The following is a 27,980-nucleotide window of genomic DNA, read 5'->3' as shown; positions in this document are numbered from 1 at the left end:
AATTACAGATCCTATATGTATTTATGACGTCAATGAAAGTCAGCGCTTAGAGAGGCTCGTATCTGTGCTCAAGGATGTGTCTTCCTGCCTCTACAGTAAGGCTGGGCTTGGCTACTTTGTGATTCTTTTTTCTACCCTTTATCGCCCCCTTGTCCCTCCCCCCCACTGTTACCATGGCTACTAGCAAACTGCAACCAACCTCCCTGAACGACCAACAACCACGGACCTCCTAGTGAGGCTCTAGCATTTATGTATCCTCTGAAAAGTTCCCAGAATTCCAAACATCACACAATTTCAGAAACTATCTGCAGCTGGCAGACCATGCTTTTGCGAGCTCATGAGGCAAATCATAGTCAGCTGCTGTGGACAGTCTGAAACAGCCCCACATTGCTACCCCTGGCATTAAAATGAAAGCACATTTTTATAATATTTCTGTGTTTTTAAAGAAGTCAAAATTCCAGAATTGTCATTACACTACAGCCTTTCCTTTTCTTAACATCCATGCTTAAAAGTCTGCATTAAAATATCATTTAATAAACCACAACTCTGTTTCATCCTAGCTTGTCTTCAACATATTTTCTGCAGTGAAGTCAAAGATTTGTTTTTGTCTGAATTGCTGGCCGTTAAAGATGAAGGGAGTGCTGGAGAGATGGCTGAGTGGGTGAAGGTATTGTCCCCGCATGTGTGACAACTCGAGTTTGACCCTAGAACCCACATGAAGGTGAAAAGGGAGCAGCGGCTCCCAGACATTGTCCTCCGACCTCTATACACATGCTGTGGCATGACCACACACAACAATAACAAAATAAAATACCATTTAAGGATTAAGGGAGCTGCTTAGGCTGACCCACAGCACTGCACCGTGCTTCTATCCCTGAAACAGCTGTTAATATAAAACAAGTCGCTAATGTGTTAAAAAAAAAACTGTTTGCCTTGTTTAAAAAAAAAATCTTCTTAGTCAAAGGGAGATGGAAATTGTCATCATTAAAATACACTTAACCCCTGCCTGTGGGAGGCTGCCCTGAAGGCTGCAGATGTTCATAGATCCAAGTGTGAGCTCCAGTTTTGTGTCACTGCCTAATCACAGCTTGTTCCTAATGTTGCCCCACTCTAGAAGTAACTGATGAAATGACCTCAGGCTGGGCCAGCCTTCTCGGACAGGGGAGAATGTGATAAAGCCCAGCTTTCCTCTTTTGGTTCGACATTGCGATCCCCGGTCCCATGGCTGCCCATGTGTGTATTGTATATGGAAGAGGCTCACCCCACAGCGGGCCAGCTGTTCTCTAGCCTGTCTAAAGGGTTATTCATACATGCATTGATTAACATCATGAGGTCGAACTAGCAAAGGGGACTTGTCGTGCAAAATGCGAATGTGTACCTTTCCTAGTTTGCCTAAACATGATGACTTTATTCCACCAGCCTCTGAGACATTGCTGAGAGAATTTATGCATGTAGTTCCCAGGGGTAGACAGATAGAAGAACTTTTCCAATAACAAGAACAAAATAAGAAACACAAAATCCTGAATTAGCAATATGAAAGAAAGGAAGGAAGAAAGAAAGAAAGAAAAGAAATGGAAAAAAAGAAAAGGCAAAGGAAGATTTGCTAAATGATGGAGCTTGGCTGCCCATCTTTGTCAAGCTTTGGAAATACTGTGTGTGGATGACTTCCTGCTTCAGTGGTCAGCTTTTCTCTGTAAGTGAAGAGGGTGAGTGGGCGTTGAGTGAGGAGATCAGATGGTGTGAGAACAGATAAAGGTGGGATTCAACTATCTCTTTAAGTATAACAGGCTACTTCACTGTCGTGTGTGTGTGTGTGTGTGTGTGTGTGTGTGTGTGTGTGTGTGTGTGTGTGTATTTCCTGAGATCTTCCTTCAAAAGCAGTTTCTTAAACATTTCCAAAGTTTGGAAGACTTGCCTGATGTCTAAACAGGTAGTAAGCGAGCCGCTGCTGTGGTCTGAGATGGGCTAATCATTCTGCACATTTCACTGTTCCCCTGCCGTTCAAGGCTCATGTCATCTCCCATGATCATGCTGGACTCAAAGGAAACCCTAGAAAAAGCCTTGTCCCTGAGATGTGGAGTGCAAACCAGACCACAAGGTGGTCTGTGCAGGTGGCTATGTGCAGACAAGTCAAGGCTAAGGGAGCTTCTGTTTTGTGTTTGTTTTGTTATAAAATAGGTAGGAGTACTTACAGCTTTTCTGAATTGTATTCATTCACAGCTATTAAATTTGCAAATATAAAATGCTCTCATTATGTGTTTGAATCTAAACACTCCCAGGTAGATGCCTGTGGGGGCTTATTTGCCCGTAAGTGGAACCAGAGCTCACTGCACAGCCAGCCTGTGGGCAAGCTGATGAGATTACCAACAAAACATAGAAACAAAACCAGCATGTGCAATGAGATTTTTCCTCTTGTAATATGATAATGCTCACAACTGTAGCAAAGCCCAAGTGAAGCTCACAATTGTTTGCGACCCTGAAACATACTTGAAGTTTGAGACTTCTAGTCAAAGTCTGGAGTAGATCAATCTCCATGGCTGTCCTTCCTTGAAGCTCAAGAGGTTCTCAGCACCAGCATCACCTCAGGGGTTGGTCTTCCCCAAGGCCATCCCATATGGGACATTTTTACTTGCTGTTTGAGTTTAGTGAACAATTCCCTGAAAGCATCACTTTGCATGTACTTGGGGGTGGGCATGAGCAGAGGTAAAGAGGAGGAAGAGGAGGAAGAGGAGGAGGAGGAAGAGGAGGGAGAGGGTCACCATAACATAAGGGGAGGAGGAGGTGACATCTATGGTGTGATTGGTTGGTATTAGCAGTAGGTGTGGTGAGGGAGAAGGAGGTGACATACCTGAAATTTCTGGAAGTGTGGGCTTGTCTTTTTTCCAGAAGTCCCCATCACAAACAGGAAGTCTGGGGTTAGGACAAATGGCACTCTCTCTTTATTAATGCCCAGGAAACTCTTGTAATTCCCAAGAATGTGTCCAAAGTCTATGTGAAATAGGTTCCCTTAAGAGAGGACAATGCCTGGCATCATTACATGGCAGAAGGGATTATGAACATTTTGCTTAAAACCAAAACCAAAACCAAACCAAACCAAACCAAACAAACAAAACAAAACAAAACCTCAGTTTCCTGAAAATGAACTATTTTGAGTAAGAGCATTTTTATACTCTCTTATTAGCCTTTGGTATTTTCTATCTTAATAGGTGTATGAAAATAGCATCCACAAAGCATTCTTTGAACCAAGTGTGGTTTTGATAGGTTTGTTCTTTAGATGATACCAAAATGTCATTTAAAAAAATCCCTGTCTCCAAAATATTCTTAGACAGGTAAATAAAGACTGTCACTAATATGTGCCCATTGTGCTTAAGAGGCTCAATGTCCTCATGTAACTGATGAACTGATGTTGTATTTTGTCTTGCAAGATGGGTGTTAACTATTTACTTGTAAGTAACATGATAGAAACACCATTTTGAATCTCTTTTGGGTTAGTTTCTACCAGTATTGCCATCGTTACCAGCACAGCATTATTAGCTTTTATTTATTTCGTCTTTTATCATTTCTGTAATCCACAAATGCACTACTCTTTTCTGTTAACCCTGTTCTTGCAAAGAACAAGCAATTCACTCTGAGCCCTTGTACTTTTCCCTAAACTCTACTCTTTTAAAAAATGTTGTGATGTAGTCTTTCTCTGTAGCCCAGGCTAGCCTTGAACTTGTGATCCTTCTCCTTTGGCTTCCTGAATGTTGGACTTGCAGGCATTGGCTACGAAAATTGGTTCAGGTTTCGTATATGAACATTTCATGGTATGGTGGCCATTGCAGGCCACTGTCAGAGTAAACCAGTAGAGTGTAAACCAGTAAGGCTCAGAGAGTTACAGCGGCTCACACTGGAGGCATTTTTATCTATTCCAGTTGCTTTTTGGAACCTTTGACACAGTCGGTCCCTCTTATCGTTATCACCTTCTAGGATATACTCCCAAGTCTCCCTGTTTACTTCTCACTGCAACTTTCTCTCTCTCTCTTGTAGGCGTATTTTCTGCCGCGCCTTTTCTCACCCATCAATCCTGAAGAAGGGTGGTCTGTCTAAAGTGACCAGCATCCGTACCAATGACTTCTAACTCAGCTCCAGAGTAGACCCTTACTCTACTCCAGGAGGACGGGATGGTGGGGAGGCAGTGTTTCACAAGGACAAGTGTTTCATATGGACACTGGTGATGGCCAGCAAAATAATGTGAATGATTTAAAGTCCCTTAACTGCACCCTTAGGAGTGATTAAAACGGATCATTTTACATTCTAAATATTTTACTACAATAAAAATGTTTATCCTTACAGTGGGCAAACTCACCTGTTTCTGAGATCATAATGTTGTCGTTGTGCCTGTCACCTATTCCAAGAACAAACGTGGCCACGCAGTAGCCTGCACAGGAGTAAACAAACCTCTCCACTGCTGCCTGAAACTGAGGAGGATGCAATGACTGTTAATTGCTTTCCAGCTACAGAGAGCAGCCCGACTCAATTACAAATGCCTTCCAGAAAGACAGTGCTCTAAAAGCCATTTCAGACAGAAAGAAGGTTGAACCCGATCTCAGTTATGTACCAAGGAAGTGCTGACTGTCATGCTGTTCTCCTTGTATTTTCAGTGAAGAGTCACTCAAACACCGTGACATGACCCAAGAACGAAAGGGCCACAGTAACTTAAGTTCCTGACCTTTCCTTGTGTCACTTGCCCACAACTGTACAGAACTCATAGCAGTTTCTGCAGTGATACTTCGCTTGTGACCACTTAAGGGTATAGATGGTTTCACAAGTCTTCATATGTAACAGATTAATAAAGCTACTAATTATATTTCCCCCACCAAAGGCTGCCAGCCATGCAAATGTGAAGTGCTAATTCCTGTGTGGTAGAACCCAGACCAGCCAGCCAGCCAGTTTGCAAAGGATCAGTGTATACAGTTCTGCAAGATGGACACTTTCAACATCCACCATTCACCAGTGAGAGCCACAGGACTGAACTGTAAATTATCTTGTTGGTATGAGATAATGTATCTTCAGGTTGGACAACAAAAATAGCCATAAGAAGTGCCAACGGACTGTTTCATAGAACCAAATTCTATGCAAAGCCTGATTGGTAATCAAAGCTGAAGCAAACGTTTTCCAGTACTAGAACTCTAGGCATTCTGTCTCACAGAGAAGCTGTGTCACCAGGGGAAAACCCTCAAAACCCCCTCAGGAACAAAAGACTTCACCACTGTGTTGGGAAACAGAGACATCCACTAGGAGAGCCTGCCCAGGCCAGAAATCACTATTGTCTGACAGAAGACAAGCTGTCTGGAGGGCGGGCCTGGGATGGGGAGGAGAGAGAGCAAGAATTCACCTTTTCTTCAATAGGGCATTTTTCCTTGAGCCAATGGTTCAGGACTTCATCCTTGAACGCTCCCGTGTTACCCACGGTACTTTGCTGAATCTGAGCGATGGTTGTAGCATCCTTCACAATCTCAATCATCCCTGAGAGGAGACACAGAATTCACTGGAGGCTGAAACTGCAAAGTCTTGGCCACGTGAAAAGTGGAAGGTTTTTTTATTTGATGCTTTTTTTTTTTTTGCCAAAGGTCTGTTTTCCAGGTCTTAGTTATTTTGTTTTGTTGTTGTTGTTTGATTGATTGATTTCAGGGAAGTTAATAAGAGCCAAGCTCCAGAAGTTGTACAGTCTAGAACCAGACACTACCTAACAGATAAGCTGTGCCCGTAGGAGAAACCCTCAAACCCCAATATCCTGACTAAGGAGAGGAAAGGGCCATGTTTGGAGGTTGATACTTTCCTCTTTACAGGTAACAAGGCCACACATTTTGTACACTTCTCATATCAGAACCTTGAATAAAAATAAGTGTGATTAAAACTAAAATGTTAAATGTCTATAAAAGTACCTGAGTGAAGTGTGTAATAGCTTCAGTTCTGTGAATTCTGGAATTTAAAAAGAAGTGACAGTTCTTCCTGCCTAATTTTAAATGTTACTTGTGAGAGAAACACTTAGATGGAGCTGCAGTTCGGAGAAGGAGGACAGCAGGAGAAGGAACAAGTCCGTGGGCAGATTCTTCCCACCTGAGGGCACAGGCCTGAGTCAGGTAACCGTGTGTCTTCAACATGTCCTTATTGAACTGAGAGGCTCTCGCTAGCCTGAGAGTATCGCCTCCTCTTTGATTACAAGCATAGCTTTCCAGTTATGGATTGGTCCCACTGAGGGAGTGATGTTCCTTCAAAGCCAGCAGAGTGGCACGTGCATGTGCTGATGCAGCTACGTACCTATCTTGTCACCAGTTGAGATGCAACCGTATGGCAGAAGGCACAGGTCCAGAGACTCCGTCTCCCAAATGGACTCCATGATGCGTAGAATCTGGAAACCAAAGCACACACACACATTCCTACTATGCATAGATGCTGGCCAATGCATTTTTCTTCTCTCTTAAAAAGCCAGTAATCCTATCTGGTTACAGTATATGAGTAAATGTAAAAATACGTAAGTAATAGCTCAGTGTTCATTGATCAGTCTGATACTCAAAATTCTCCTGTCATTATAGACCTGTTAACTTTAGCCCCTGGGGTATACGTTGAAGAAAAGCATAAAGAGTTTTCACTTAGGTGGCTTTTTGCCATGTTTCATAATCTATCTTATCAAAGCATTCCACTTTGTTATGTATATTTTCCCACAATAACTATAATATTCTTATGTAAAACATCTACAAGATCCATGCTACAACCAAGGCAGTGAAATCACTAGTGGTGATACTAAGACCAAACATTAACTGGTTGCTCTTTATGTATGATTTCTTGTATTAAGCTTATATTGGGACTATTACTGCTATTTCCACCCAGTGGATAAAGGAACAAAGGCATTGAGAGTTACAGTAAGCACCAAACAATAATAAACAAATAGAATAAACAACAATAGAACAATAAAAGAAACAAAGTCTAAGTGCAAACTATCTCTCAAAATAAAAGGAACAGCAGAGCGATTGTTTTGTGGCTTTGAACTGTTCGTCTTTGAACAATTCAAAAGACTCTATAGGTTTATTTAAAACTAACTTGATCTTTAAAAATATTAAAGGACTTATTTCTTTTTTTTAAAAAATCTGTTCTTGGGCAAAAGGCAAAGCAAAACAACTTCAACAAGGAAACAAACCCATCCTGGAAAAGAAAGCTGAGTACTATATTAGCAATAAGTCAAAACAAAACCTTAAGACAAATTGAGAACGTGTTTTTGAATAGGCTGCCTTTAGCTTAGCATGCTTTGTCTGTCATAAATAAACTGCCTTAGGTTTCAGAACTTCACCTCTTCCGTGATGAAGCACTAGAAGCTGGAGATCATAGATTCTCAGAAATCCGAAGCAATGAGGGTGTTGATGCCCCGACCATTTGTCCCCTTCCCTCGTCATTCAGCTACGTGGCCACCAAGATCCTCATCTTTTTTCTCCTTTGCATCAAATTATGGCTTGAGTTTGTATATGGGTACCAAAAAGAGATGCATTTAAGGAGTATGCCTGCTGGTGTGTTGATAGTCTGTGAACAGGAATAAACTAGGTACTGTAGGCAAGTCATCCCACAGTCTATGTTAACATGCTTAGAACATGATGCTTAAAAAGAGGCTAGGTAAGGCAAGTGTATCTGGCCACTAGGGAATGTTGAGTACCCATCTTTGAGAAGACAGAAAGAAATAAGGTGCTCACTAGATGGCATGTGTGATGATCTATAGCAGCTACATTCACCAAGAAAAACTTGTCTGTTAAGTACTCTCTGATTGCTGTTTATCTTATGGAAAGAAGAAAGAAAGAATGAAAGAATGAAAGAAAAAAAGAAAGAAAGTCATGCTTTAGATCAATATAGAATTCTTTCATTAGATAATTGCCAAAACCCGCACTTCCTTCACATCAGCCTACCTGTAAGATCAACATGTCTTGGCGCAGATCGTCACCGTGTTTAAAGATGATTCCAATGGTTTCATTGGATAGGACCGTAGGATCAGCACATTTAAACTCAAGCCACAGGGGCTTTTTCTTGGAGGCCATGACTTTACACTTTTCAATCTGTAAGAAAGTGGTCACACGGTCACATACAACAAAGATACACTGAGGAGGTGCTGGTTCTCTTGTAAAGCATTACTACTATACATAGGGGCGAAGAACTAGCTGGAAAATGATTTTCAATATTTGGATAAAGATATAGACGGTGTTCTCACCTAAACTGCAAATGTTATCTATGTGTAGAAAAACTTCACAACCCTTGAAACAACGGCTCTCAGATTGTACTCCAAGAAACTCCAAGGGTCTGTGGAGAGCCCATGGGGTAAAGCTGGTACCATCTTGCCCATCCTACTCCTCCCTGGTGCACTGGTACTCTCACTAAAAGTGTTTAATTCAGAGCACTTTCATAGTAGCTGCTTATGCATTACCTTCCTAAGATTTAATTTGAAAAAAAAGAGTTCCAGTGCTACCACAGTGTCTGAAATGCTATTACTCCAGAATCAGATGTAGGCCATATCTAACTCAGGGAACCTTAACAGGAAGAAATGGAAAACCTGACACTTGAGCACAGGACTTCCAGGCCCCTCCCCCATATCTAAACAAAGCACAGTGACAGTCGTCATAAAAACCAACCCAGACCTTTTATGGGTTTTAAACAAAAGTGAATGCACTATGAATCAAATGTGTAATGTAGAGATGGAGAGATGGCTCAGCACTTGAGATCTCTACTCTTGCTGAGGATGTGGGATCAGTTCTCAGCACCCACACAGGGCAGGTCACAACAGCCTGGAATTCCAATTCCAAGGGATCCACCACCCTTTTTTGGTTTCTTCAAGCATTGCATGTATATGGAAGGCAGGCAAAATACTCATACTCATAAAATAAAAATAAATAAAAATATGATGTCATTTTTAAAGAAAGGCAAACAATTTGAAAGCTGTATTAATATATCATAATTCCTACTAATATCTAAATGATTACTGTGGATTGTATACGCGTTTTCTCTTAATTGTGTTTTGTTTTGTTTTTTTCAAGACAGGCTGTCTGGACTCACTTTGTAGGTGGGGCTGGCTTTGAACTCATATAGATCTGCCTGTCTCTGCCTCCTGAGTGCTGGGATTAAAAGCGTGCGCCACTACACCTGGCTTAGTGATTGTTCACAGAGTTAGACATGTGAAGGAGGTGTTTCCCCTTCTTTTCATGAAATTTAGCTGATGAAGCCTATCTGTCCTCCTGTAAGCAACTAGACCAGAAAAATACATGGACAACTCTTGTCACACATTAGATGGCAGACGGGAAAGCTGTGGCCCCTGAGCAAAGAAGACAAGGAAGGTAACTGTGCTTGCAGGCATCTCAGCTTACTGCTGGAGGCTCTTTCCTGAAGAAAGCATGGAAAAAAAGGCACCATGCAGAGCTCATGGCCTAGCAGTCTAGAGTATAGGAACAGGAGTCTCTGAAAGAAAGTCCAGAAAAGGGACAGAAAATAATAACAGTCAAACAATTTCCAAATGTGGTAGAACTGATGACCACAAGCCCAAGAAGCAACATAGCCTGGTGCTTTATCACAAGAAACCTGTGCCAACACACATTGCAATCAACCCACTGAAAACCAGGGGGGAAAGGAATCTGAAAAGAAATAGGGAGAAAAGATGTATTATAAATAGAACTTCAAAGACAAAGCAGGAGTGTTATCATCAGGACATAGGCCAGCCAGAGGAGAAATGGTAAGCTAGGAATCTCTGCCTAGTGAGAATAAATGCATGTAAAACATTTTGGGCTAAGTAAACTCTGAAAGAATGTATTGCTAACAGCTTGCAGGATAGCATGTTAAAGATCAAAGAAACGTGATATTGGGAGAGTACTCAGCATAATAATATGTGGACAAATGTTTAAGATTGCTTAATCTATTTGGTATACATCTATTTTTCTTTAAGGAAAAAATATCCTGTGGGGTTTACAATACATGCAGAAGAGGTGCATTAATGGAGGCATGCCTCTGTAAGAGTCTTACATGCATACAAAGTGGTTTGTTACAGTGTGTGCTACTAACACTTAATCAACAGAAATGATCAGAGAGCCAAGGCACAGGCCCACCTACAATATGGCCAGCTAATACTAACTTGAAGAATTTATGTTATATTTCCAAAAAGATGTTAAGTGTCTTGAATTTTCTGATGGTTGTATGGAAGCATTTATCTGTGAAAAACTCACCGAACTTCACACTATGGACAGCTGTCTATATAAAGAATTCACTGATAAGCTGATTGAAAACACAATGGAAGGGCAATTGCCCTCCCACTGGGGCACTGTATTTGGGCTTTGAGTACTAGAGATTAGAGAGGATCTTAGCAAAAGCCCATATGGGGTTGCTCTAGTTTCCTGTGGCTACTGAAGATGCATTGTGAAGCCCTGGCTCTACAAAGCATACTAGACATTTGCAAGGCATAAGGAACACACAGAGACATCCCACAGATACCTACCACCAGGGCACCTGCTTTCAGTCCAGGATCATAGGGAACTCTAAAGCTCTTGGGGAGATTGGAATTCTGCAGGTTCTCAAGCTTTTGCTTAAGCTGTGAAATAACTGCAATTTTCAAAAGCATACAGGAGTTAAGTGAGCACAAGGCATTAACAGGATTATCTACTATCTCAATGTTTCCTAAGGTCAGATCTCCTTAGTATTCCATGTATCTTATTTAGGAAGTTGGTAGTAGGAAAAGGGATATAGACCCCCTTTGGGGATCTAACAATTCCAAGTAAGTAAAGTAAGTCATGATTATAGTGAGCAACTTAACTGTAACTGTCCCTTCACAGGCAGAGGACATATGTCAAAGCATGTGGAAATTCCTTCAGTCACAAGCATGTGCTGAGAGCGAGTCTAAGGAATAAGCACTGCCCTCGTCTTTCCAGCCAGTGAGATTTTCAACGGCCATGTGGTTTGTGGAGCAGACATCTGAACGCACTCTTAAATAGAGCTGCCTTAGAGTTCTGCAAATTCTCAAAAGAGGAAGTTAGGGTGTGTACCAAAGATGTGGCAACCTCAAAAGTCTCAAACACACAGAGTACAGACTACACACAGAGGCCAGTCCGAATGGAAGACAGTTATTACTACCATTCGTAGTCTGGGGGAAAGGCATGATCAATGAGCTAGGAAGCAGTCAAGAGGGAAGGTGAGAAATTAAAAATCCTCAAAAGCTTACATCACTGGGCAGGGATGTTTGTCTGTTTTAAGCTGTAATAGTTGATCTAGGTTTATAAAGTGAATAAAAGATATTCTCTAGGTTCAAGCTTCATATACTTCATCATCCCAGAGAAATTCGTCAACAGATTAAAGTGATATCAATCCAAACCTTATAGGAGTGATTAATTTTCCTAGAGCAGAGACAAGGGATCAGAAATGGCTACAGAGAAGTGGGGTATGTGTATGTGAAGGTGACATACATATACCTATATGTATTATTCTGAGATGCAAACATGTATATGACAACATTTTAAAACCAACCTAATGTCTCAATACTATCTTACAATTCTGATAATTTGAAATCAGTATGCACATATTCAAAGATGGGGAAGAGGAGAATATTTGGAAATAACCTCTAGTGTGTGAAACTGTTACTGAAGATTACCTCTTCCATCCACACATGGTTCTTGAATTTCTCCAAGTTCCATATACACAACTTCATTGTTTTGGGAATATATACCTTTATGGTCATCAACATCGTGTCTTATAGAAGGAGTGCTTTAAATCCTCTTACTTCATGCAGACAAGATGCCAAAACAGTGTTTTCTTGGCTGACTTTAGCAAAATACAACTTGAATTCCAGAAAGAAGAATCAAAACAGTTATGGCATTTGGAAAGAGAACTGAGAAAATGCAGCCACTGTACCTTGGGAACTGACGTCATACTTCTCAGCAGAGAGAGATTTAATGTCAATGGTGACTTTCTGTAGCATCTCGATCACCTGGACCTGGTGTGTGAAGTCCTGCAGCATGGCCGTGCCGCAGCCCCTCAGGTACGCTTCCAGGATCACAGCGAACCTCTGCTGGTAGTGTCTGGACTGGGCTATCTCACTTCGCAAGAACCAGAACAAGAAGTGACCGATTCTTTTGTTCTGAGATGGGTACAAGATGGTTGAGATCATGATGACTAATGCTGTAGGTTTACCGGGCAATTCCTGGTGGCCTACACTGTTAGGCTGCTATCAAAGCGGAAGTACTTACTCTCAAGGCACGCTTCAGCAGGAATCTGGCCAGCGCGCTGTCATGGTATGGCTCAAATTTCACAGCCTAAAAGGAAGAGCACATTGGCATTTGAAGGATTCTGCTCTGCGGTGGTCAGTCGGGAGAAAGGAAATGGGGGGAACCCATGGTTCCACGCGAATGGGTCTTTCCAGCTAAGGTGGTGAGAATCTCCCCGACCGCTCAAATCCAGTTCCCTGTTTAGCGAACACTGAGGGCAAGAGGAGGCGCTTGCTTAGCATCCTAGAGAAGATAAAGACCAAACTGGGACTGGAAGCCAGAACTTCTGGTGCACAGTGCTGTGGTTTGGGTACCGACAGAGCTGAAGTCGCAAAGGCTTTTGCTCTTAAGTTAGAATGACTTAGGTTATGGGAAGGGGGAGGGGAGAGGTAGACACGGCTGTAATTATTCTTTAAAGAGCAAGGTGTTATGGGCTGGAGAGATGGCTCAGCTGTTAAAGTCTAGGCTCACAATCCAAAAACTTAAGAGCGGTTGTTACAAAGCAAATGGACAATGGAAACTCAATACTCCTCAGAATGCTGTTGCAAGGAAGGGCCAAAAAGTATTAAGATCCAAAAAACCCTGCTGCTCCCTTTTGGGAAATCCCACCTTCTTACTGTAGGTAAGCCACAGCCCCTGCCCCCCCACACTGCGGCATGGAGCTGGGTGTCAGGGTATCCCTGATTTTCTATGCAGAACTAGACCTTCATGGTTAGTGTTGGATCGTTTTCACACTGTTGGTTCTGGGTTGACTATTAAGCGAAATGACAGCTCTATTATTGAAGAAAGATAACAGATAAAATGGGAAAAGTAAACTAAATCTTGGTGGGTGCCTGTATGTTTTCCATATTTTATTTTTCAACAAGTTTAAAAAATAGCTAACAATCTTGAAAGCAACAATGTTATTTAATCATTAATGCATAGCTTAAGTTAGAAGGTAGGTAGTGTATATACGTCTAAAATTAACTAGCTTACAGAAGACATTTCCACCCTCACATATGTTTCTGAGCCTTGAAGTCTTCACATTTCTCACTTTGGGTTTCCAATTTGATCTAATCAATACAATCTTAGCGTTTAAATTTTAGCCCTCCTTTCAAAAGTGCTGCTCTTGGGTGTGGTCAAGTAGGTGCCATAGAGCTGCATCTGAGCCGAGTTCTGAGAATGTGGTTACTCAGCCAACAGGACTCTCTTTAAATGTGTTTGAAGTTTCTAGCCTTAGAGCTGGCCTTTCTTCGTGTTTCACTTCTACAGCAATGATGCAGATCGCAACCAAGAGGCCATTTTAACCAATGATGAGTCATTTAGTTGGACCTGAAAATGTTTCAAATTGCTGCACAGATGAGTACCACTCTTCAAATTTAAGCCCACAGGTCCAATTTTAATAAGACCAATTGACCTCTTTCACCTAAAAAAAAATTTCAAGAAAAATATCCATCTTGGAATTCTGCAAAGTTTACTTTGGAAAGTGACAATGAAAAAAAAAATTGTCAGATCAAGTATTGCTTGCTCAGAACTTTCCCTAGATGCAATAATCAAATTTAAGTGTCACCTGACCCTCCCCCCCCCCCCGCAGTTTGCTCATAGTACTCTGGGTTTCCCAGAAACCCTTGTTATAACTTTATAACTTGTTATTAAATACAGTGTGTGTGTGTGTGTATTTGTGTGCACTGAAGCAAATCTGAAAGTTTGTCTTCTTACTGAAGAAGCTGTTAAACTACTGAATGAGTTCATCTGTGCTGTACACTCCCCTTTCTATATTATTTTTTGGTTTTCCTTTCCTTCCCCTTGTCAAGCAATACAATGTAAGTTGAGAACTAAAGTGAGCAGGACGGTCACCCTTTAACAACCCAGCTAAATAGCAGGCATATCGCTGACCCCACAGGACCCCAGAGAGCATCATGGGAGCTGAGTGAAACCCAGTCTCGTGCCTGTTCCAAGAGGAGGGCTGTCCAGATTCTACTCAGCACAACCAGTTAGCAAAATAACAAGAGCACGCTCTATTCTAGGGCCTATGACTCCCCCAGCCATGGGCCTCTGACCAGGAATACAGTACCAAGCACGACTTTTCCTCCTGTGGAACAGGCCTCAAAGCCATCATGAGCTGTGACGTCACTGTAGTCACCTGCATACAGTCTGTGTAGGATCAAAGCAGCCAAACTTCTGCCATGGATGGGGTGGAGGATCTCCAGGCCCCACCTCTTACTGAGAAGCTATTGGCAGTGGGTAGTTGCTAGGCGAGGAAAAAATCATTCTCTTCAGAAGATGCGGCCACTTACGACAGGATTCCCATGCTCTCGCGGATGACCCAATACCCATGAACACTTGGACAGTGCCAAGTGGATTTAGCAGATATTAGGGAAAAAGTGACATTAACTTGAGAGTCAGACATATTAATAAGGACAGGAAGTGAATCTGAAGGGAAATAGAGGGTATATAGGATCATGTTTCATAAAATATGTACCTGTATAAAATTCTCAAGAATAAAAAAAACATTTAAAAAATTCTACCTAGATGTTGTTCTATGAATTGTAATAAGCAGAGACAGAGATTAAGAATTTATCTAGCCTGTATTATCCTGCTGCTGGATTCATGCAGGATATTTGGAAGCCGTAAAAAGAATAAAGCCTGGAGTTAGTCAGCCCTTTAATTCTGGTCCATTTCTTTTTTAAGAAATGTATGGTTTTGGACACATAACTTGTCTCCTTGTATCTCAATTTCCATATGTATAAAGCACAAATCCAAATTCTAGTCTGACCACCACCACAGTTATTAGTGGAATCAAATGACACAATACACAAAAAACATGTAAATCAGTGGGGCCTTGGCACAAGGAAGCCTGCAACTAGTTCAATGCATCATTAAAATAACCAGTGAGGACAGTGTTGTTTCCACATGGGCAGTTCTAAAATGTGAAGTACAGCACTGGTGTCTTTCAAATACTTGCTGGCAAACCCAGAAGAAAAAAAGTAAAAAAAAAAAAAAAAAAAAGTCAATGGAAGCATTTACTACTTTTTGGCGTGGCTTCACCAGCGCTCAGCTGAGTGATCATGAAACTGAACAAAGGATACGGGATGACTACTGAGGAGGGTGCCTGTGGGCATGCAAATAAGCTCTCTGAGAGAGCAGTTCCTGCCACCACCACCAGCCCCTACCTGCACCAGCTGGAGAAGGTAGTGAGACACGTCATCGTCCTCCAAGCTCTCCAGTTTCTGGACTGCAATGGCTCTTACGTTCTCATCAGAAAAGTTGCAGTCCAGGAGCTGCATGGTTAAGCCAACGTCCAAGGCACTTTGATCCCAGATCTCCCTTCTGGCTAACAGCTGGTACGTCTTGGCGACAATTTCTTGCTGTCCCCATTTCACTGAGCTGAATAGCTTAGGATAGGCCTTCGGATGCTTCAGGCTTTCGTATCTGAAATGCCAGAGCAATTCCTTGTCCTCCGCTGTGAGCGGGTTAAGAGGATCTGTGGCTATGATGGCCTCCAGCTGCTTTCGAAGCTGATTGGGCATTTCAGCTCGAACCCTGTCTCCTTCTGGGTCTGGCGTGGGTCGATGTTTAGGCAGGGCTATGGGGTGACAATAGTTGTCCAGGAGGATAGAGATGGACATTGAGTTTTCCTTGTCAGGATTGGTTGCCGATGTGAGCTTGTCAGCATTGAAACTGCCCTGCTCTTCGGCCTTCCCAGATATCTGCCACATGTGGAGCACATAGTCCCCGTGGCGGAGGAGGAACCGGTGGTCTATTAACAGTAAGTTCACATAATAGAGTAGTTGGGCTTTGCCCTTGGACTCAGAGCCTGGCGTCTCTGCAGAAGCCTTGCTGGACAGTCCCGGAGTTTTGCAGCAGTAGATCTGGAGGTTCAATAGGGCCCCTTTGGGCAAGTCTTTGATTTTGATGCCAAACTCCAGCCACGCATTCCAGAGTACCTCTTCGGTGAAGGGCTTAGGGCTGGTTCTCCTTTGGCAAAGAACCTGTTGCCCGTGCTGAATGTTAGCTTCTACAAACACAGTGAGGTCGCTGTTCCGAGGCAGGACAGGGATATCAATGCCTCTGATCTTGACTCTGAACTTTCGGTCACAGTCCCACAAAGACACTGTGAACACACTCTCGTGGTCCTTGCCATGGATGGTCAGCTGCTCGTGGTAGCCGGTGACTCCCGTGCAGTCGTCCACGAGTGGCCATTCTTCCTTTCTCACCTCGTCTAGGGCTGGGTCCGGAGGCGTGTCGAGGACCAGGTGGATTTCATCTCCGTTCTTGAGGCACTGCCTCACCCACTGGAAGTTTTTGAGGGGCGTTTCACCCACCAGGTACTCATCGCGGCCACAGACTCGCAGCACAAAATCCTGCTCACTTTGACTTTCTGGGATATTCATTAGGGACTTTTTCTTGGCCATCTTGGTGAAAAAGCTCTGAAGGATGGTGCCAGGAGTATCGTCTGCTGAGACCTTGATGGTTTGACTGGTGGTACTGCGGTGTATGATGATGAAGATGCAATTATTGGCAATCTTTTTTGACAGGTAGTCTGGGAGAGGTTTGGATGTCACCCAAGGGTGCATGGCGTAGAGTTTGGCATCCCGGCCAGCCACCTCAGCCATGCGGGGCGTGACCAGACGGCGGCGGGTGAACTCCAACTCGTCATCGTGCACATTACTGATGTCAGTGACGTCGTAGCCAATCAGGGAGTTGAGCTGCTTCTGGAAAGCCAGGGTCTCCTCGGAAGGTGCGTGTCGCTGTACCACGTGGATCTGGCCCGGGCTCTTGTGCATCGTCTTCCAGTAGCGTAGGCAGTCTAGGGTCTGCACTACCTGGTACCTGTCATAGATTTCATACCATTGTCCCTTCTTCTGGTAGAGGAGCAGGAAGTGTTCCGGGCCCAAGCGGTGGTAGAATTCGGCGGACACACTGGTCTCCAGTGCACGCAGCCACACCTGAGCTTTCATCTGCTCCACATTGCCGTGGCCAGCCACGTGCAGCAGCGCTGTTTCTGGAGTCTTGCTGATGCGCTGGCTCGTCGGCAGTACAAACTCAATGGGAATGAGCTCCATGGAAGACAGGCTGCCTACTGCGCTGCGCGGCTTCATCCTCCGGCGCCTGCGGAGGTTGTCTTCTCTTAGAACCACGGGCTGTTCATAGTCCTCTAGCTCCATGCCCTATGCAACCTGCGGGTGGAAAAACAGAGCTAGAAGATGCTGTTCCCTGTACATTCCTGTATCATGGCAGGGAGAAGGTACAGTGGGGTTGGTGTGAACATGAGGCCTAGAGGGACCAAGTAAGCCGGAGGCAGCGCTGTCTTTAACAACATGACTCTCAGCCAGTCGCCTACCGCCTAGGTGACGCGGCCTACTTCAGCTCCAAGCCTGTTTCTTTTTTGTTTTGTTCTACTTTTCAAAACAGGGTCTCTCTGTGTTGCCCTGGCTGTCTTGAACTTGCTTTGTAGACCATGCTGGCCTGGAACTCCACAGTGATCCGCCTGCCTCTGCCTCCTGAGTGCTGGGATTAAAGGTGTGCACCACCGTGGTCGGCTCCTGAGTCTATTTCTTATATGTTGGTTTGGTTATTTACACTTAAGAGAGTGGAGGCAGAAGTTAAATAAGGCAGCGTACTTTTAAAACATCCGGTAATGCATACATGCCAACACATTTTCTCGTGTGTGTGTGTGTGTGTGTGTGTGTGTGTGTGTGTGTGTAATGTTTTCATTTAAAAGTTGTAAAGCACTACCGGGTTGGAGAGGTGGCTCGTTGGATAAAATGCTTGCTGTGCAAACATGAGGTCCTGAGTTTGCATCCCACCACCACATAAGTTGCCCACCATGGGCCTGTAACCCCAGTTCTCTCTGTCCCTCTCCCTCCCCCCCTTCCTCTCCCTTTCCTTCTCCCTCTTCCTCTCCTCCCCCTCTCTCTGGAGGAGGGAGGAGGACAGAAATCACTGGGGCTTGTTGGCCACCAGCCCAGCTCTAGGTTCAGTGAGAGACCCTGTCTGAAAGCACTAAGGTGAAGAGTGTCTCCTTTGTCCTTCTCAGGTGTACTTGTGCACATGCACACATGTGTGCTTACACTACACACATATACCCCACTCACACACACGTGCACAAAAATATGTAAAAAACACTCATCTAGCAGTGTCTGACATTTACTGGCTCAAATGGTCACCATTTGAGGGGGCATTAAGTACCCCGAAGTACACAGGAGCATGAGACAACACAGCCAAGGACACAGTCCCAGTTTCTAAGGTGCAGTGCAAGAGACCCTGAGTGTCACTTTAGAAACAAGTCAACGTGGTTCCTTTGTTCAGTCTCACACTTCTCTAACCCAGACACCCAATCTTGCTTCATCTTCTCTATTTTCAAACTGTCTGAGCCCAGAATGTTCTCCCTAGTCAACTTCCTGTCTTTTTTTTTTCTTTTCATTTTTTTCCCTTTCTATATAAGACAGTAAGTCATTTCATTCATAAAACTCAAAAATAGCAAAATTGGCAAAGGTCGTAACCAAAGCCACTTGGAGACACACGGAACTTGGAGCATTCCAGCTATCCTTGCTACACTACAGCTGAGGGAGGGGTCCCCATACCTGGATGTCCCCATTGTGAACTTTTAGGTAATTGTAACTGAGCCAATTGGTTTGACCTGCCTTGGCATTAGAGAAGACACGGCAGAGGACATGATTGCTGCCCTCCAATGGCCTGCTGTTCAGATCCTAAATGATAATTCAGTTTCTTTTTGTTGTAATATTTTCACCTCCTTACCAAGAATTTATAAATTTATTCCCATCATATTACCCATATATAAGTACTTGCCCTCTACACAGCGATTAAGTGCAACTATGACCTTTCCAGCTAAGGAACCCATCAAGTAATGACTGAAATGCTCAGAGTACTAAAAGCAAAAATTGATTCATAAAATATTTTGATTTTACTACTTAGTATTGCTTCATTGGCACAACATTATATTCTAAACCATTTTCAAATATTGAAACAAAACATTTCAGAAAATATCATTTACTCTCTAACTGATGTTAATAAGACCCATAATTCATTATTTCCTGAAAAATAGGGAAGTATTAATTATATGCCCAAAGAAGAGTTTAATTAAAAGCTATAAAAGACAAGTTTCATTGGATCTCAACTTATATTCAATTCTTAGGTCAAGCTATTTATTTATTTATTTACTTTGAGACAGGGCTTCTCTGTGTGGCCTTGGCTGTCCTGGACTTGCTTGTAGACCAGGCTGGCCTCGAACTCACAGAAATCTGCTTGCCTCTGATTCCCAGAGTGCTGGAATTAACAGGCATGCACCACTGCACCCGGTGGGTTAAGTAATTTTTAAAGTCAATCTCCCTCCTCTTAAAATACATTGAAGTTATACTTGGCAAATAAATGGAACCAACTGTCCCACACAACTGTCGCTTTGGTCTTTTGGTACATTATAGAATAGCTAAGAGAGAAAAGAATCATGAGCTATATTGATACTGACATAGATTTAAAATAAAACATGTCCAAATTTAAGCATACAAGCATAACTCAGGATCTGCCTCAGTGACACCAAGAACTCATACTCTGTCATGATACAAGGTATGGGAGAAAAGAGGCTGACCAAATACTCACTGGTTCTCCTCATGTCTGGGGCTAAGCAGCTTTGTCTTCTTACAAAAACACTGTACGGAATTCCCAAGCATGCACTTGTAAGACTACCGAGCTTGCCCGTCATGGGCTCTGAGGCCTCCCCCTTCCTCACAAACAAAAGCAGAGAGAAATAATGCACCTGTGGGCCCTCGCCGGAACCTTGTGGATACACACAGTCTAGGCTGAGTGAGACAAGGAAACTCGGACGGTCAGCGCTTGGCTCATTGTGAACCGGCAACGGTTCTAGACAAAAATATCCCAGCTGAGAAGGAAGCGTCACTGTTCTGAGTCAGCCCGAGCAAACAACAGACAGCGGCAGTACCTGCTAGAGCCCTGCAGACGACACTGCCCAAGGGTCATTTGTTTACTTTATGAAAAGAAAACAAATTCAAACCTACCCGGGGCACCTCTCGACTCTTCCGCTTTTCTGGGGCTCCCTTCATATCCAGATGCAGAGGAAGTGTTGCAGTTACCAGGAAGGAAGTTTTAACCAAGTTGATTATACATGTGATTGCTCATTTTAAAAGTGTCAGAAATGCATTTCCTGCAGAAGCACACGGAGAGGAGCCTCACAACAGAGAGCACTGTTTACCTTGCTGTTTTCTCACCCTGTGAATTAAGTTTTCAAAGACTGTGGGCGACTCAGACAGATGATGAAAATCCAAACCAAAAATATACCCAAGGAATGAACAAATGAAGTGTGTGTGTAGCCAGCTGTAAGTAGAAGAAACGGCTGTTCAGGCACAGGATTAGATAACTTGTTAAGAGCTGAGAAAAACCTGTTACCGGCTGAGAGGTCACATAAACCCTGGTGTGTGTGCTCTAACTGTGAACTGGTGGGCTCAATCTGGATGTTTGCAAGAGCAATGTCTGTGAGCTCTCTCCCTTCGAATAGTGGTATTCTCTCTCTCTCTCTCTCTCTCTCTCTCTCTCTCTCTCTCTCTCTCTCTCTCTCTCCTGCCTTCCCTCCCTCTCCTTCTCTCTCACCATTTAGGTCTCAAAATATCAAACTGAAAGTTCTGCAGCATGTGTGTACCAATTGCTGTCTTGCTGGGCATGCTGATGTGTGGTGGGGGTGGGGGTGGGGCTTACTGTAAGCATTGTTTACTAATCAGACAAAATAGGAGGAGGTTGCTATTGAGACTTTGGGGGAGCTAAAGCCTGTCAGCACCAGGCAGGTAATGACTGAGAGATAGCTTCCAGTTCCCGCAGACTTGGAAAACATGAAGGAGCCTGGTTCTGAAGTCTTTGTGAAGCACTCCTATATCTTCCAAGTGACTTCCATTCCTTCTAGAACCCTAAGCTAACTCCCCTGTCTCAGGCATCTCTACCAAAGCTTATTCTCCCCCACTAGGCTGTCACAGATTCCAGCTTGTCCCAAGGAAGAGCAAGAAGGACAGAGGCAGCCTCACATGCCCCTTGGAAGCACAGCATCTCTGAACTACTCTGATATCAAGATAAACGGGCCTCTGATCTGTTCTACCTCCTCTCACACAGTCCTTGCTGTGACTGATACGACTGATAATCTGACAGGGTCTAGAATCCAGGAGACAAACCTCTGGGCATGGCTGTAAGCCAGTTTCTGGACTGGATTAAGTGAAGTGTGGGGAGATCCGTTCTAAACATGGGTGGAACCATCCATGAGCTGCAGTTCAGGACTGGAGAAAGCCAGGGGAGCACCAGCTGTTCGTCGCTTTCTGCTTCCTGACAGATAGTGGCTGCTCCACGAGCTGGCTGCCTTGTCTTTCCTGCCACCATGATGAACTGTGCCCTCAAACTGGGAGCCAAAATAAACCCCTTTCTTCCTTAAATTGCTTCTATTGGGTATTTTGTCACAGCAACAGGAAAAATAGCATAGGTGCTTCTGGTCTCAGCTTTTAAAACAGTTGGCTAAGAGTCAACATCAGCAGGTTAAGTCTTAATTCCAAGGCCGCCTTCCACATCTGTAGAGGGCGCATCGCAGCCTCCCAAAGTGTATTTCTTTGTAAGAATACTTCTTTGAGATTGTGTGTTGGGAAAGTATTGGTGTCTTTACACATCTCAAAGTAGTCTTGTTTGTTTAAGGGAGAAGACTTGCCAAGCTATGCCTCCCCCAAGTATTGTGAGGGCCATGGCAGCAGGTGATGTGAGTAGGATTCTTCAGAGTGAGTGCTGGCCTGCTGAGGGGACTGTAAGCTGGCCTTGGCTTTCTGGGCTTCACACACACACACACACACACACACACACACACACACACACACACACACACACAATTTCAGAAATGCTGAGACTAAGCTCTTGGGTTCCTTTTCTTCAGAGAAGACTATTCAGTTAAGTTCACTTATGCAAATATTGTCAATTCTATGACTAAGCTTTCAAATACTTCAGGCTTATTGGTGATTTGAGGTTAAAAGTGCCCTGATCTTCCCCAGTTCCTCACATAATCACTAAAATTTACTATCTGTAGTGACTGTTTTTGGGCAGAGGCAATGAGATACCTCATGCCTCCTTTCTCCGTGGGTACTTTTCCACATGGAGCCTCATTCTCCTAGTAAGGAAATTTTATCTCTAGAATTTTTGGGTCATCAGATCCCCAGGCTTCCTCCTTCTTCCACTAGCATGTTTCCGCTCTGTACACTCTTCGAGTCTCGTGCATCTAGCACTATATTCTGAGTGTAGACATCAAACAAGTAACAAATGCAGAGACCCTGTCCTTCTACACGTCACCTAGCTATCACAGGAGTGGCAAGATGGAAGAGCTTCAAATCAGAAGACACAGTAGGCAGTGTTCATCAAGAAACAGGTTAAGCATAAAATGGTTCGATATAAGGAAGGCTCTCTGCACCACGTGGTCCCCAGAGATTGTTTACAGCATTATTGGAGAGGCAGAATATCATTCAAATGCATTTTCTTTTTCATCATGCAGAAAAAAATGAGTACATGCAATGTCATTAGTACAGTAGCCCCACCGTCATCCTGGTACCACGAGGGCACTGATTTTTGTGGTATATAATTATTTTTGCTCATTTCGGGGGGTGCTAATGTATGTCAATTCATTTGTTTTAACTTTTTTAATTTGCTCAAATTCACACACATAGACACACAGACACACAGACACACACATACCCTGTTTACATTTTAGGAAGTTGCTAGAAACCTTTAATTTTCCACAGAACAAAACTAATCTAACTATACCTATATAATATCTTGCAAATTTTGGGTGTGAAAAAGGACACATGACTCTGAGAGTCATAGTATAAAGAGGAAGCAAAAATTGTGGCATCTTGTGCTTTGTTTTTAGTGAGAAACACTTTCCCAGAAGCTCCTTTGTTCCCTCAGGTCTCTGGTCTGAGTTATGGCAAGTACCCGTCCTTACTGCAGCCAGTCAATAGGAAGTGGGATGATTGTTAAAATGATTTGAGTAAATTAGGAACTCTCCCTGAGTGGCCAGCTGTCCAGGCCATTAGTAGATACAACAATACCCACCGGAGATGCAGGCTATGATCATGGCATGTGGGCTGAGGGGAGCCACTTCAAATCCCAACAACAGCAGCAACAACAAAACTCACACAGGAAAGCAGCTATTGTCAACCAAACCCCAGAGATCTATAGTAGCCACGGGCATGTGTCTTTGGGACATTAATCACACTGAATTTTCCATTCTTTTTGAATTTTTTCATTTATTATAATTTATTCAGATTACATCCTGAATGTTGTCCCCTCGCTTGAATCTTTAGTTTTCCATTCTTATTAGCAAAATGGACCATGAAGTAGACTTTCCTTTGTTTCCTTGTTCCGTTCAGTTTTCCTACCACGGCTTAAAGAGCACTTCAGAAATAATTGTTTTGTAAACGGATTTTTAAAAATCCAAATTCCTTAACATGATCTGTTAGACTCTTTCTCCTTAGCCCTTTGCCTCATCTTCAAAAGCGCCCCTACAACTAAAGCAAACTGGTCTCTGCCTTCTACTTGCTAAGCTCCTGCACATCCCAGCTGTGTGTGCAACCTCTGACCCTTCTCGCCTTTCCCTTTCCCCTGCCTCAGTTTCCCTAATTGCCCTAGCCATTAGTCATTGCTCAGGTTGGGTAACCTCTTCTGGGAAGGCTTTCTGGTTTAGCAAAGCACACTGTTTAAGAATATTTTCCTTACAGTGGTGAATGCAATAACAGTAATGCTGACCCCGCAAGAGTAGACTCCTCTGACTGTGCGTGTCCTGCACAGTTGTGAGCACTCGGCACATTCCTCCCTGTAGCCTTTCCATCATCCCGAGGAGAGGAGTGCTACTATGGTTTTCATTTACTGAAGATGAAAACCAGGTGCCGAGAGGTCAAGTGGCTCTGCAGCTGACCAATGGCAGTCACCCTCCTGCTTTTCCCATGGGCAGCCATCTCCTTACTCCACTGCGGCCATCCTTCTATCCCCGCCAATCGCTTGACGTCTTTAAGATGAGTGTCTGCTGTGTTCACCATTGTTTCCCGGTGTTTGATACAAAGATAGATATTTTCAGAATGAATAGTTTGTATTTCTGGAAGGTCACCAGACTTCGATGTACGTACAAGAGTGTCGAGGGATAGTGAGGGATAGTTCCACATCTTTCAGACCAATCAAAATCCAGATAGTTCCTTCTTTCCTTCCAAGCATCTTTCTCAAGGCCCACTATGCACCCCCTTTCCAGTGTCAGAACCTGTGGAATTAGAAGGAAACCCAGTTGGACTAACACTATGAGGAGCCATGAGCCTTTCAAAGCCTTTGTGTTCATCCCAGCTGACAAATTTCAATGCCATTCTCCTGTTAATGTTGACTGAATTTAAAGACCCCAAACTGCAGCTCCTATACCCTGTGGACAAGAGACACTTCTCCTTGTCAAAGCTTTCCCATAGACTCGCCTGGGACTTCGCCTTCAAGATTATCCACAGTGTGCTAAGGGTTTTACCTGCCTGCTTACGTGCCCCTCTGAGCCATTTCCTCTCTCCCTTGCTCACTCATTCCCCAACAGACAAAACTGTAGGAAGGGACTGTAGTTTCCAAATCAGCTATGGTTTCTTCATGAGTGGAGTCTTTCCTATCTATGGACGTTGGCAGAAGGATTCTCTCTGGATTCTCCGCTTGGATTATAGCAGGAGTCTGGAAGCCAGCCAGACATGCAGCCTCTCCAGGTTCAGAAAAGGAGCTCTAGGGAGTGACTGGGGCTGGGGCTGGGGTGTGGCGGATGGTGCTAGTCAAAGCTGCACTTTCCTGGCCTTGAGAAGGTGACAGCCCCGCCATCAACAGCCAGATTGGCCTTCTGCAATACAGTTGACTGTGAGATCCACCCTGAAGGAGCCACTCACTGAGGGGTAGCTAAGGGCCAAGGCCTTCTCTGTACCTGCTTGCTTTGAACTGTACCTAGAAGGAGTCCTCTTCACGGCTAAGAAAAGTTTGGAAATACTCTTTGTCTATCTGGTCATGTGAGAAAGTTCTCTCTCTTTCTCTCCCTCTCTCTCTCTCTCTCTCTCTCTCTCTCTCTCTCTCTCCTGCCCTCTCTCTCTCTGTCTCTGTCTCTTTCTCTCTGTCTCTGCCTCTCTTTCTCTCTCTCTCTGTTTTTTTTTTTGTGTGTGTACTTCAGGTTCCTAGAGCTGCCCTCCTGCAACTGTAGCCCCTCTTCTCTCTCTGTAGTGTCCACCCTCCTTTCTCCTCCCTTCTCCTCCTTCCTTTCCTTTTAAAGTGGTATGATCTGACTTGAAGGGGAAGAGCCCTTTGGGTCAGTGGTCCTGTGGTTTCTTGATGGGATGCTGCCTTCACTGGTGATAAGTAAGCTTCATCTGACCACACTCACAATGGCCACTTTTCTCTATGAGTATTAGACACAAAGTCATTTTACCAGGTCTATTCACTGGCAGAGGCCCAGTCAGGAAGCCACTTCCAAACTTTCTTAAACATTTGCATACCCCCTGTTCTTGCAGATTCCTCTATGAGTCCTTTTTTTCAAGTGGGGGGTAATTCTTACCAACCCTGACCTCTACACAGTTGCTACATTTTTGTATTAGCTGCAAACCCATGGGGCTAGGAAGGGTATCATGAAGGGAACAGGATTACTTTTGGGCTCATATGGAGGGAAATGGGGACGGGTGCCTTCCATTCAAGGTGTAGAGCTCCATCCACGTATCCATTGACAAGCGAATTCATTTCCACTTGTTCATGAATTCTTTTAGCATTGATTATTGAATAGCTTTAATACGCTGGAAAGTTTTTGCAAAGAACTTGAGAGTTAGCGGGACAGTGATGCTTTGGTGTCATTATCACTCAGTACGGGACATGAGATGTCCATGGAGCCACCCAGGGAAAGGGCTAGGGGTGCCAAGCAGGGCTCTGTCATTTTCAGTCAACCCATCAGAGGGAACTCCTCAATAAGGTAGCACAGAAAGCAGGTAGAATAGGAGTAGGCAGACACAGTGGGAAAGAACATTCTGGCAGAGTGAATCATGAAAGACAGCCAGTTCTTGAAAGAACAAAGTTCACAGAAGAAATTCATAATCTAAGAGAAGCAAAAATTGGACTATAGCCAAGTTGCCATGTTTTTTTTCTTCCTAATTACTGCATTTTTAATCATGTGCCTCTGTGTGGGCCTGTGCTAGATGAGCAAAGCTTGCTGGGTAAGGCCAGAAGGTGGTGTCAGATGCCCTGGAGCTGGTGGCCATCTCTAACTCCTGTAAACCACCTGACTCGCTTCTTGGAACTGAGCTGAGGTTCTCTAGAACAGCATATGCTCTCTCTTGGCCAATGAGCCATCACTCCAGCCTAGGTCACCAGTTCTTGACAAAACCATGGCAAGAACTGTGGCCTTTACATTGTAGGATACAGGGATCCACAGAGTTCCTAGGCTGGCCCATGCTTAAAACATCTATGATCAAAAAATGTATTCAAGTTTGTCCAGCCACTGAAAATGTGACTTGTTCTGAAACTGTGGTCTAATTTAGCATGACACAATAGGTCATTTCTTCTTGAAGAAATAGCCTGGCGTGTCTGGGACCAACTTTGATAAGGTTAGTTTTCCTTTGGTGAGATTTAAAGCCTTTTTGGTGGAGGTTTGTTAAAATTGACATTAAGGGATATAAAAATGTTTATTTATTTATTAAATAAAATACCTCTTTTTAAGCACATAAGAAAGTGCTATAAATTGATATTTACAGCAGAGAAACATTTTAAGTGGCATTTAAGGCAAATGGTTTTTTTAATAAAAATAATTAGCATATGCCTTTCACCATTGGCTTTTAAAAAGAGTAAACATTTTCGGTTTTGGGTAGCTTTTAGCAAAATTAAGTTATACCAAGTTCTTTTTTTTTTTTTTTTTTTCTTCATGATATCTGTTCCCCTTACCTACAGGGATTTTGTGTGGCTTTTCTCAGAATCTCCTTCTCCTGTCCTTTCTCCTTTTGTCTCCTCAGTTCTGCTTTGAAAATCCTACTATTGTCTGCAAGTTGTAGTACGAGAGGCGGGCAAGATGTCGACCAAGGAAGAGCCTCTCCACAGAAGCATCAAGTTCAACATCTGCATATACACCAAATGACCTCCATGGCTGCCGAGGAAATCAGGGCCATAGTGCCCACTTCCAGTAGCAGGAAATGAGAGGACACATTGAAGAAGGTGGAAAGGATTGCCTGCATCATCCTTTTTCAGCCATAGGCAGTCCAGTATGCCACTTAGGGAGAAGAAGAGAGGACTGAGTTCAGACTTTGGAATTGGAACTCACCTCCAGGCTGCCCATCAGGGCTTAACCCAATGCTGGGAAGATGTCTGGGACTCTACTACCATCATTTAAACTGATCCATTGGAATCGCATTAGGCCTTCTCTGTCTTGGTAGAAGAGCTGGGGAGGAGGGCATTAAAGCTAGCACATGCTTTGTTTAGGAGCCCAGTGCCAGACCCATTACACTGAGACTCAATGCTCGTAGAAACCACGGACAGGGTGGACATCACAGACGGGGCCTCTCAGTTCCCTTGGTATCACCTTTGTGGCATCAGGACAGACTCAAGTACTATTCTCATCATTTCTGGCTTTAGAAACAGTCTGGTACATACCTACTCATGAGCTAGATAGACCTCTGTGACAATGAGAATGACCCAGTGCAGTGTCAATACAGTGTCAGC

The 27,980-nt window shown here is 43.7% G+C and overlaps 1 protein-coding gene and 1 long non-coding RNA gene across 6 annotated transcripts in view; one reads left to right on the top strand and one right to left on the bottom strand.

Moving 5' to 3' along the window:
- Positions 1–27,980, bottom strand: part of PIK3CG (phosphatidylinositol-4,5-bisphosphate 3-kinase catalytic subunit gamma) — a 65,986-nt gene that overhangs the window by 14,428 nt on the left and 23,578 nt on the right. Inside the window, exons 1-10 of one of the 5 annotated variants that reach the window (XM_084792155.1) lie at positions 20,273–20,323; positions 15,410–17,416; positions 12,240–12,305; positions 11,905–12,130; positions 10,499–10,602; positions 7,935–8,081; positions 6,304–6,394; positions 5,378–5,508; positions 4,349–4,460; positions 2,849–3,006 (exon numbers count right to left, since the gene is read on the bottom strand). In XM_084792155.1, coding sequence (XP_084648281.1) covers positions 2,849–3,006; positions 4,349–4,460; positions 5,378–5,508; positions 6,304–6,394; positions 7,935–8,081; positions 10,499–10,602; positions 11,905–12,130; positions 12,240–12,305; positions 15,410–17,404 — 3,030 coding nt within the window. In that variant the 5' untranslated portion in view covers positions 17,405–17,416; positions 20,273–20,323. The other 4 variants (XM_084792153.1, XM_084792156.1, XM_084792157.1 and 1 more) reach the window with 4 other exon arrangements.
- On the top strand, positions 4–27,647 carry LOC311603213. The gene is made up of 3 exons (XR_014780998.1): positions 4–95; positions 561–667; positions 27,278–27,647. It is a non-coding gene; the product is annotated as an uncharacterized lncRNA (long non-coding RNA).

This window comes from Acomys minous, assembly GCF_964271855.1.
Source record: "Acomys minous genome assembly, chromosome: 8".
NCBI lineage: Eukaryota > Metazoa > Chordata > Mammalia > Rodentia > Muridae > Acomys > Acomys minous.
Note: the sequence above shows the minus strand (reverse complement) of the source record. Positions and strands in the feature narration are given on the sequence as shown.